The sequence below is a fragment of the Schistocerca americana genome, chromosome 4 (genome assembly GCF_021461395.2).
Source record: "Schistocerca americana isolate TAMUIC-IGC-003095 chromosome 4, iqSchAmer2.1, whole genome shotgun sequence".
NCBI classification, from domain to species: domain Eukaryota; kingdom Metazoa; phylum Arthropoda; class Insecta; order Orthoptera; family Acrididae; genus Schistocerca; species Schistocerca americana.
The window spans coordinates 423,459,566-423,472,168 of NC_060122.1; the positions used below are offsets into that span (position 1 = coordinate 423,459,566).

General features: G+C 38.7%; 1 protein-coding gene across 1 annotated transcript in view; it reads left to right on the plus strand.

Annotated features, from left to right (window-relative positions):
• LOC124612939 (BTB/POZ domain-containing protein 10) overlaps positions 1-12,603 on the plus strand; it is a 123,764-nt gene that overhangs the window by 95,612 nt on the left and 15,549 nt on the right. Inside the window, 2 exon segments of the mRNA XM_047141440.1 lie at positions 499-716; positions 10,128-10,325. Coding sequence (XP_046997396.1) covers positions 499-716; positions 10,128-10,325 — 416 coding nt within the window.

A 12,603-nucleotide genomic window follows, 5' to 3' on the forward strand; every position in this document is an offset into this window, starting at 1 on the left:
AAGAAAATAAATGCAAAAGTTTTGTGGGTCGTCGTCCCCCCCCCCCCCTCCCCCCCTCCCCCTCCCCCAGTCGAGTACAGATCTAATACCGTTAGTAAAGTGTAACTGCCTAGAATATTGAATTCTTGGTGATGGTGTGTCATATTCAGTAATAGTAGTGTGTGTACTTTTGTAAATGTGAACAGGGAGGAGGAAGTTAAAAAATGTAACTCCACAAAAAGCTCATATTCTAGGGTAATATTATACCATACTTAGCATGTTTACTACTAAACTATTATAATATAATTTCATAAATTAACGTCAGGAAATTTTATTAAGTACATTTATGATTTTAGAATTAAAACAAAAAGTAATGAGATGTAGCTCTTCTGGTTAACTGGAGAAACTGAAAGTGGTAGATTACTTAAGGAGGGCACTATGGTAATTACTTGCATTAAACAAAACAAATAGGGTAATTTTAAATGTAAGGCTCTAAGGCAACTTTCACCTTGTTTATAGGATGTTCAGCTCTGGTATAGAATTTACTCATCCAAATGAGAGAGGAGAATATGAAGTGGCAGAAGGAATCTCAGCAACTGTGTTTCGTTCCATCCTTGAGTATTATAAGGGTGGGCTTATTCGTTGCCCTCCCACAGTTTCCGTACAAGAACTAAGGGAAGCTTGTGATTACCTCCTTGTTCCATTTGATGCTCAAACTGTCAAGTGTCAGAATCTACGTAAGTATTAATTGTGACAAAAATGGGTGCTAACTAAGTTGTTGGCTGTTTGTTATGTTTTTGTAAATATGTCTGTAATTGTAAATTGAGCCACTGTTCTAAAACTACAGAATATTTTTTGGTCCAAGAATAAGCAAAAATTAGTTGTTTTGTACGCTTCGTATCTCTGTTCGCTGAGGCAAGTCTCCCTGTACAAACTTACCTGCAAATAACACTTGTGCTCATAAGGAAGCCTCAAAATCCACAAAGCAGTGTAGGTGCACAAAATAGTGCTGTGCCAATATTGAAACTGCGATAAAGATAAAGCCTGTATAAGAAAAGTGGTCTGGAGTAGCTCTTAACACGTGTAGTGTCCCTCCTCCAAAGGCATTCATGTAAGTATGGAGCTCATACTACCGAATGACAATAAGTTCTGCATGACGATTTCCCATTTTATAGGTAAGGTCTTCCACCACGGCTTACCATATGACATGAAGTGAGGTGTCGCACTGAACTCACATTAAGGGGAAGCAGGGTTCAAATGCTCATCCAACCTTTCATGTACAGGAAAATCCGGGATGGAATTTGACAATATTATGAAAAGGATAGTTATTACTCACCATATAGTGGGTACACTGCTTTGTAGATAGAAGCAACAAAAAGACTGTCGGAAAGTAAGCTTTTGGCCAACAAGTCCTTTGTCAAAAATAGACCCCCCCTCCACCACCACCACCACACACACACACACACACACACACACACACACACACACGTCACACTAACAAAATTCACACACACATCATGCATGCTTGAGAATATATATATGTGTGTGGGGGGGGGGGGGGGCACTTATTTTTGACAAAGGCCTTGTTGGTCGAAAGCTCACTTTCTGGCAGTCTTCTTTGTGCCAATGTAGCAACTATCCTTTACCTAATATCGTTACTTTCATATACAAGTTTAGATTTTTATTTAAACCAAATTAAGACAAAGGCCAGGATGTTTCATTTGGAAAGGACACAATCAGTTTCTTTCCCTATCCTTTCCATCTTTCCCTGTTCATGGTCTAGCTCTAATAACCTCGTTAGCTGGTTGTTAAGCCCTAACCTTCCTCTTTTCCTTTTACATATTAATGGAGGAAATTCAATTTAAAGTCAGCCAAGTCTATTCTATATCAAGTGTGTAATTGCTTACTTAAATATTACCTGACATTGCAGGGCAGTGGTTTCCAAGAGGTCAGTAGTGATCCATGTTGGTGGTATTGGTGTTGAATCAAGGATGATATGACTTGATGAGCTGACAGAAAGTTATTAATTGTTGTCACCCACAGAACATACTTGTATAAGACATCTTAGATCTGTTGGTCAACACTCTTGGTGCAGGCACCACCATTAAATTCATTTGGGGGAAGCCCAGGAAGAGGGCTTGCTTATCAAAAGGTCAATGAAACTACTTCAAGGAAATCACTAAATCTCCTAGTGTAATTTGCTGTGGCAACTAACATATCAAATTTCAAAACTTGATAGTGGAGTACATCAGCTCAGGCAAATACTTTCAGTAATGGACCATGGGTGTGCGTGCGTGCGTGCGTGCGTGCGTGCGTGCGTGTGTGTGTGTGTGTGTGTGTGTTAGATTTACTTTCATTCCAATTGATCCATAGTGAGGAGGTCCTCCAGGGAGTAGAACATGTCAGAAAAACTGTAATACATGACATATATTTACAACTGAAGCAAATAAGCTAATGTACCTTCCACAAGTCCCAAGTAGAATGATCATCATTTTTTTTTAAATGAACACTATATGAAAGAATCATTTTACAAACACTCATTTACTAATATTACATTAATGCACCGAATTTAAAATAAAAAAAGTTTTTATTTACTTATAAGGTAATAAACATATAATAGAACTACTACAATACTTATTTACAATGAGCTCATTACTGCACTGAATGGTGCAGAAGTTAGATTGTACACGCGGGCGCGCGCGCACACACACACACACACACACACACACACACACACACACACACACACACACACATGTAAATCAATTGGTTCTACTGAGAAATTCATCAATGGAGTAGAAGGAGTTGGCCACCAATAAATCCTTTGTTCTTCTCGTAAACTGAATTTCATTGGTTGTTAAGCTTTTTATGGCTGCTAGCAAGTTATTCAAAATGTGTGTTCCTGAATAATGCACACCTTTTTGTACAAGAGTAAGTGACTTTAAATCCCTGTGAATATTCTTCTTATTTCTAGTGTTGATTCCATGAATTGAGTAGTTGGTTTGAAAAAGTTATATATTTTAATGACAAATTTCATCAAGGAATAAATATATTGGGAAGCAGTAGTTAGTATCCCTAGCTCCCTAAACAGGCTTCTGCAGGATGTTTTTGAGTTCACACCACATATAAGTCTTATTGCACAGTTTGGCTTGATGAATTACCCCAAAAATAATCTGGTGTCTGTGTATGTGCGGTTGGATATGGGTGTGTGTGCGAGTGTATACCTGTCCTTTTTTCCCCCCTGAGGTAAGTCTTTCCGCTCCCGGGATTGGAATGACTCCTTACCCTCTCCCTTAAAACCCACATTCTTTCGTCTTTCCCTCTCCTTCCCTCTTTCCTGACTATGCAACCGTTGGTTGTGAAAGCATGAATTTTGTGTGTATGTTTGTGTTTGTTTGTGTGTCTATCGGCCTGCCAGCGCTTTCGTTTGGTAAGTCGTGTCATCTTTGTTTTTAGATATATTTTTCCCACGTTGAATGTTTCCCTCTATTATATCCATAAAAAAAAACAAAGCTACAACGAAGGCAATCATGCTGATTGATGTCCCCCTGAGAGCTAAAGAACATTTGCTTGAAACATTTTGTAATTTGCATCTGGACAAACAGTCATGTAGGGTGGTCAAGATAAATGGGACACCCTGTATGTGTTGTCGACATCCTTCAGCAGCAGGGGTTTAAGATAAATTATCCACTACCACTGTCATAAACAAACTGAATTGTTCCTGAAAAAAGGGCAAATTATGAATCAGACTGCATCATTTTGAATAATTGTTACAAGAACCTATTGCATGGGCTTGGCATGATTAACTGGGCCTCTGAAATGTTAGATATTTTCATGCAGCAACTTGCACCAAACTGTGATTGCAAAAATGTTGAATACGTTGATTGAGATTATTTATTTATTTGTCAATTGACATTGTACATTGTGTGGTTGTCACCTGAGTGTTTGCATAGATCAAATATACACGAATACACACTATTTAAACAGTGGTCATATGTATGCAGTTAAACAAATGCTACATACAGGTTGTCATACCTTATGTTACATGTTTGTATAGTTAATATCTTTATTCTGTAATAAATGTTGTGATCTGCCTCTTATTGACATCATATTGTATTTATTTAGTACCCATACACAGATTCAGGGACTGGACAAAAATGTGGAAACATTACAAGAAATGCATTCTTGAACATAAATACAAATGCTAGCCAAGCCTGCAGGTTGTGCTGATGTATTTGATCACAAACAGCACCTGTGCAATGTCCTCAACGTGTTTCAAATGGTAATTATGGTCAGAACAAGGTTCTGTATAGTTGTGAGTCCACAACAGAAACCGTTGAATTATTTGGTGTTTCAAGAGTCACTGTATCGAAGATGTATGCTGCGTACAGGGAAAATGGAAAAATATCATCTGCTAAGTTATAGCATGGACAAAACTATGCATTGAGTGAATGTGACACAAGGTCATTGAACAGGATTGTGGCAAAAAATAAGGGGTAAATGATAATTAATTGAAAGCTGGGGACAGCTGAAAATGTGTGCCCCGACTGCGGCTCGAACCTGGGATCTCCTGCTTACATGGCAGATGCTCTACCCACCTAAGCCACCGAGGGCACAGATGAATATCACGACTGCAGGGACTTATTCCTTGCCCGCTTCCTGTGAGACCCACATTTCCAACTGTCCACAATCTACATACGTAATGTTCCTAATAGATATTTGCCCATCCACTCATTACTCGTGCACACTAAGGTGACGATTCCCGTAAGAGTTCGGGCAAGCTGTGCGCATTCGCAAAGACGAAATTCAGTGGCCGGGTAGCCATTTAACTAATGAGTGGATGGACAAATATCTATTAGGAACATTACGTATGTAGATTGCGGACAGTTGGAAATGTGGGTCTCATGGGAAGCGTGCAAGGGATAAGTCCCTGCAGTCGCGTTTTCATCTGTGTCCTCGGTGGTCCAGATGCATAGAGCATCTGTCATGTAAGCAGGAGATCCCGGGTTCGAGTCCCGGTTGGGGCACACATTGTCAGCTGTCCCCATCGAGGTATATCAACAACACCTGTCGGCAGCTGAGGGTGTTAATTAACTATCATTTATTCTAGAGAAGCTGCACGGTCATCAGTGTTATCTGTTCTTTCGTGAACAGTTACTATCTTCATAAAAAAATAAGGGGATGACAGCTGCAGAAGTCAGTGCAGAACTGGATGTCATACCCTTCAAACCCTGTCTGTCAGTGTCCAAACAACACAAAGGGAACGTCATCAGCAAGGAATTGCAGTGTGTGCTGGAATTGCAGAACTGCTAGTCAGTAATGTATATACCCGTAACAGGAAAATGTGCTGCTGAAGTCGTAACACCTGGACTGTAGAGCAACAGAATAAAGTAATTTGGCTGAATAAGTCTTGTTTCACACTGTTAACAACTTCCACATGAGTTTGGAAGATGGTGAAGGATTCGGTGGTGATTTGGGGCACAGTGGGCATTCTGCTAGGCTGCACTACTGCCAAGGATTATTTTGGCTGATCAGGTCCATCCCATGTTTGTTCCCTATTGTGATGTTGTGTTCAAAGATGACAAGGCCGCTGTTCACACAGCTTGCTTTTTTTGAGCACGGGGTTGAATTTTATCTCCCCTGGCCATCACAGTCACCAGGTCTCATCATTATTGAACCTTTCTGGTGTACTTTGTAGAGAAGGATGCACGATTGTTATCTGACTTCATCATTGTTACCTGAATTTGCCACTATTTTGCAGGAAGAATGGTATAATATTCCCTTGAATACCGTAGAAGTATTTTTATTCATTCTGAGACAACTGGAGGCTGATTTGAATCCCAGTAGCTTTCCTTCACCATATTAGGCAGGGTAATGTGTTATGTATATGGTGTTTCTATATTTTTGTGCACCCTCTGTAATTCAGAATACTTTTACAAGTCACTGTCACTCTGCACCGAGATCATTTTAACGTCTGCCAAAGAAGAATTAATTTAGCAGTTCTGTGGATCATATTTAAATTAATTCTGATGTTTCATACATTTGTCAGTGCTATAGAGGCTGGCTGTCAATCAGTGTGTAAGTGTAAAAAAAAAAAAAAAAAAAAAGGCAGATTACAAAGTTCTGAAGTATGCTTGAGTCTTTGAGGCAAAAAAATTGAACATTCTGCGGACAGTATATCATGGCAGTTGGGTGTGATTGTAGACAAATGAGAACTTTGATTGTCCAAGGTGAGAGAAGTGGTGGTGGGGGGGGGGGGGGGGGGCAAATAAGCTACATCCGTGTTCTGTGCTTCCACAAGAGTAGAACTGACATAACGGTAATAGGGATCACTGATTCCTTTTGCTGTAGTGAGAGTCACATTTGAATCCCTTTACGCAGCAGGGTTAGTCTCTTCATTCATTTTAAAATAAGAAAACAAGCAATCCACAACACAAAATGAAATGGACTACAGACAGCATTTGGTAGTAGCTACAGCGCAATTGCCCAAACACGACACTGTATCGACCATAAATATCTTAATTAATTCCGAGTCTCTTCTTGTGAAATAACTGAATTACTGAAATAGTTTTCTTCTACAAGCCAACATAACTAAGATGGCATGTGACCACAGCACTAAGGCACTGTTGTCATCATACAACAAGACAATGACCCACATAGAAAAGGTGCACTCAGCTCCAAAAGTACCAGAACCGAGCTATAATTAAGGAGTACATTATCAATACCTTATGACACCAAAGGTAGCAGTACTCGTTACGCTCTGCTGCAGATAGTTGCAGCAGTTAATCATTTATAAATACTAAGGACAGCAAAGAGCATAATACAGAACCTTAGGATCTTCCCTAATAAAGTTTTCTGATGGTTGAAACAAAATTTTCTTCCTTCTGAAATACCTCTACCGTCTGGCAATGTCAGACGTCATATGTCATTCCCAGAACACCATAACCATATAACTTACTAAATAGCAGATCATGGCTGATGTCATCAAAGCACTTAGAAATGTCTAAAATGGTTTATCATTGCCTGTAGCATCGAGGGTGATTTCATATAATGCGGTTTCAGTGGATTTGTTTTTCCCAAAAGCCATTTTATCCATAGGACAGTGGTTCTTTTTATTATTACTGTGCAGGAAATATCCAAGTCTTTCATACATCAAATTTGATTAATTTTTGAAAATCTATGTAATAATGACACTGATTTGCAGTTATTTCATGCTTGTCTTTTTAAAAAGAGGTTTCAACATTGATTTTTGGATATCTATATGGTATATTCCTGTGGAAACTCTGGTATTAATAATGTCTGCGAGGTGTGATATTATGTTTTTATACGATACAGGGTTGTCAGAAACAACCTGAAAAGCTGGTAAGGGTGTTACAGGGGAGGTTGTGCTGAGAAATGATTGTTAAGAAATAAATTTGACGTGTTGTCCCATTTCTGAATTACTTAGCATTGGAGTTAGCCATTCAAGTCACTGCACATGCAAATTCAAGCAGCTTGCCAGTTACAAATAGTGTAATTTGTTCTTGTTGCCTAGATGATATTGGATGAGACTGCTCACCCTTTGACTTGGATTTGATCCTTACTACCATCCCATGTCCAATGCTCTCTTTTTCAGTTTTATGATAGTAAATGAAGAACACATTTGGTGACACCGTCTCTGATGGGCCATTTGAATTAGCATGTGCACTGGCCTGATTGACTAACTCCAATACTTATTAACTCTGAAACCACACAGTGTATTGCATTTTTTCTTAACAATTATTTCTCAGCATAATCGCACCTGCAGCATCCTTCCAAGATTTTCAGACTGTGTCCGACTATCCTGTATTTGCTTACTTTGTTTCATATACAATCAATCCCATGTGACGTTTTTTATTTCAGCTTGCACATTCATCTTTCATTTCTGCTTGTGTTATATAAACTTCAGTATTATAGTTCCACCTCTGCTCATCAGTTAACACTGGATGGACTGTTGCTTTTCCTCTGTGAGCTCATGTAAAGCTTGCAGTATGCCGATTCAATATTGGTTATGACTTTTTCATGGAACAGATGTTTGTCATTATTCTGGATGGTGTTGCATTGAAGGATGTACTCTCTTTGCTGAAATTTACTTATTACTTAGTTGATTGTTTAGAAGTTAGCTTCGTTGTCTTCTTATAGAGGTATGACAATGCTGTAGGTCTGCTTTTTACGAAGAATAACCACTAGTGGCATGGAGAGCTGCAGCAAACCAGTCTCAGGACTGAAGACCACAACAACAACCACTAGTGCTAAGATTCTCAAGTCTGGTGAATCACTATCTATGAAATTAAAAAAATCTTCTCCTTGGAAGACATTAACTGAAAAATACTTAACAAAACTTGATAAATTTACATTTTTTGTGTTAAATCTTCAAAATTTATTCTAAACACATAAGATATAAATAAATTTCTCTGAAATAATAAATTATGGTGAGTATAGTTATCTATAAACATTTAAGTACATAAGATGAAATCCCTAATGGTGAGTGAACACACACACAATAAACATGAGAGCTTTTAAACAACATAACTACTTCACTTTCAGTTAATTGATACTCACAATATTCGAAGTCCTGTTCAGTACATGTCACATAATTAATATTCTTTCTCTCTCTTACTTTTACACATACCCTATGCGTATGTACATTCCGTCACATTCATATTTTTCTGTACTAAAATTGTTAATTATTTCAGAACCTGAAATACTTGATGTACCTCCAAACCCTTTTTGTAACCCATGCTCATTTATGCAAAATACTGAAAAATCCCTGAAGTTATCATTTCGCAAGACTTCTAATTCATCATTTATTTTCCCTTAAATTTTGAGAAAGAATAGATAAAGAAACAAAATGATATGCCACATAGCTTCATATTTCTTCAATGCTGCTGCTTTATGCAGAATCCTTTCATTGGGATTTTGACTGCATTCTTCATTTGGATTCTGAGCTCTTTCAGATGCTGTGTGACCTTGCTTTCTTCATGCTTGTGGTGGGTTTCTTTGGCTTTCTAATTGCTAGTATTGGACCAAGTCCTGTTGGAACTGATCTGTTTTGTTAGTTTCAATGAGAGTGTGCATATAGGGCAATGGTGTGTTGGTTTTTGCAACTGCTTTCACACATTATTTCAGTCTACAACTTGGTTTATGTCTTCTGCAGGTCTCTTCACACCAGATCAGTTAAAGTGTACTTAATGTAACACTTGTCCCATTTCTTCAACAGTTCTTTGTGATCGTGCGTCTCAGTGTTTCTAGTTGCTGATGATTGTTCTACATTTACGCTTACTCTTTGCTCCTGGTATCTTACTAAAAGTTCTAAATTGTTCACGATCTGAAACAGACTGTTAGACTTCAGTATATGTATCATTAGTAATAAGCATCATCTTTCATGTTATTGTATCTATTACTGGCAAATTCCATGGTAAAAAAGACCAGGCACCATCATGAAGTATACCTTTCTGCTACAGCAGTGGCCGGATGGTCTATTACTGTGGTCTCCAAATCTTTGATATGCATACAAATACTAGTAAGTGTACCTAGCGTAATGTGGATCAGCTCATGTTGTAGGCTAAGGATACTGAATGAGGCATACTTTTCCTGTAGCTAAAGAAGTTTCCTGTGGCAGATTATGTCTGAAGATTACCACTGACCTCCATGATTATTAGGATAGCTTCAGTGAGAGAATTTGCAGTTATAATAATGGGTGCTGAATTTGTTTTATTCTTTTGTATTGTTGTCATCCCAGTCTACATTCAGATGTTCAAAAAAAGTGTTTCACCTATCTACATTTCATCCCATACTTCAGTTATTAATTCTTCACTTTACTGCAACAACTCCTAGTCACAGTTACCAAATATTTTTCTTATGTTTTCATTAAGTTACTCCAAAATTTATCAATTTGTGCATCTTATGGATTTCCTTCCTGGGGTTGTATTGCCAGAGTTATTACATATATGTAACGGCTAGTGAAAAACAAGTTAATTTCACTCAATTAAGAGAGTTGCATTTATTTTTTTATTGTTAATCAAGTAAATATTCAGTTACGATACTCTCTGCTAATGTTTTACAAAGGAAAAATAATTGATGTCAATCTGTCACTGATAGTATATTTATTGTTCATTTGTTTTCATTAGGAGGATTGCTTCATGAGCTGTCAAATGAGGGTGCACGATGTCAGTTTGAAGTCTTCTTAGAAGAACTAATACTACCACTCATGGTCAACTCGGCTCAACGAGGTGACCGTGAATGCCATGTTGTGGTGTTGCTGGATGATGACGTTGTTGACTGGGATGAAGAGTATCCTCCACAGATGGGAGAGGAATATTCTCAAAGTACGTATGTAATATTAAAATACTAATGTTTTTGGAAATGTTGAAAAGTTTATACATGATTGAAACTAATTTTATACCACAGACTAGGTAACTTCCATACACATATGAGGAGGATTGAAGGATTATATGTAATATATGAAGTTGAAAAGTCAGTGTGCTGTATGTAGCAGTTGAAGTGTCTTAAACATCTTGGCATCAAATTGGAGAAAACATAAATATTTCCTTGTTGAATATCCTTTGAAATTTTCGTGAGAGTCCACAAAACATCAACAGTGGCAGCTGAAGGACTGTGACAAACAGGTTGCCAACTAACCAGATCCATGCAGTATTCACTGGCTGACATGCCAGTCATACAAGAAGGCTAGGATTGTAGTGTTACTAGTTATTCTTTGAAGATGATTTTTACCCATTCTTTGTCACATGTGGCAAGGCCAAAGTTAGACAAGGAGTTGCTGAAAGAGTGTCAACAATGGCCCTGCCCCTGCCCCTGCTGTTCAGAATGGTCTTAATATGTAAGAATAAACATTGCTCATTCTTTGCAGTCGTGAATTCAAACACATTGCACTTGGCATTTGTTTGCTATGGGAGGGAATCATAACCTGAGTGTTAATGCGATCAAAAGGCATCATTTTGGTAGAATTTCTGCTTCGGAGGTGGGGACTGTCAATGTGCAGTACATTGGAGGAATGTTTAGTGCTGGAGTGGGGACAGGTGGGGGGAGGATGGGGGAATAGCTAATGTCGAGGCCAGGGGGCTTACAGGAACAAAGAATATGTTTTAGGTAGAATTCCCACCTATGCAACTGAGAAAATCTTGTACTTGTAGGAAGGACCCAGATGGTGCGGGCTGTGAAGCAGTCATTGAAATGAAGCACATTGCGTTGGGCAGCATGTCCAGCAATTGAGTGATCCAGCTGTTCTTGGCCACAGTCTATTGGTGCCCATTCATGCAGACAGCTAGCTTGTTAGCTGTCATGCCCACATAGGAAGTAGCACTGGTTGCAGCTTAGTTTGTAGATCACATGAGTAGGTAAGACATGGGAGATCTGTTTCTGGACAAAGTTTGGAAGGTAATTTCCATGTGTTATGGCCTCAGTGAGTCCCTTGGTATATTTGGAGAGGGACTGTTCGTCACTACAGATGTTGTTGGCAAGACTGTAAGGAAGGAATTTTCGCATGTGTGACAACTGTTGAAATGGACGTATTGTTGGCAGTTGGTAGGTTTGATTTGGTCCAGAGGTATTGATGTAGCCATCCTTCAGGTGAAGATCAACATGAAGGGAGTGTGGCTTGTTTCGTTGACAAATACCAGGTGAAGTTAGGATGAGGAATTCTGCCTTATGCATGACATCTTTTCAGTTTTGTTTTACCCAGACATGTTTCAGCACTTTTTGTACTATTGTAAAATTGTTGTTACATATTAACATTTAGAGAAACTTTTGGTACAAAATATTTACAGTTCACAGTTAAGATATGTGTTAGTGACTTGATGCACTGTATGTTATTTATTACATTATGTCTAAAGTTCTAGTTATAGCTTAATTGGCAAAAGAGTGGAGGATGTATGCATTAGTTTACATACATTACATAAAGCGATTGGGTAGCATTTTTGTGTGTGTGTGTGTGTGTGTGTGTGTGTGTGTGTGTGTGTGTGTGTAGGGCTGGGAGGGGGGGGGGAGGGGGATGTGATAGTTTTCTTCTGTAGTTAATTTTTGGTATAGGCTGCTACTAGTTTAAAGAGTCTGCAAGACCGTTTCAATGTTTGTTGGGTGGTGATCCTGTTCCATCAGGTGATCTGCAAATGTTGAATGTGAGCTATTGCTTTTCAGTGCTGAAATGTTCTGTATACCTGGTTCTGAAATTCTTGCATGTTTGAGCCTCAAATGCAGATTGACAGCAGTTGCAAGTAAGTTGGTATATACCAGATGGCTGTGTTTGTCAGTGTTGGTGGTATTTCTTCCAAGTCTGATCTGTATTGTGTTGTTGGTACTGTATGCTTTGTTGAGTCCTTGTTTCTTTAGTATATGACCTACCATGTCTGTGACTTTGTTGTTGTAAGTCATTATGTGCCATTTGTTGCTTACTGTCTGCTGATTTCGCGCGCGCGCGCGCGCGCGCGCGCGTGCGCGTGTGTGTGTGTGTGTGTGCGCGCGTGTGTGCGCGCGTGTGTGTGTGTGTGTGTGTGTGTGTGTGTGTGTGTGTGTGTGTGGCTAAGTAGTATCTGGGTGTTTTTGGTAAAGTATTTGTGATTTTCTTTGCCAAAAAAAAACAAAACCGTT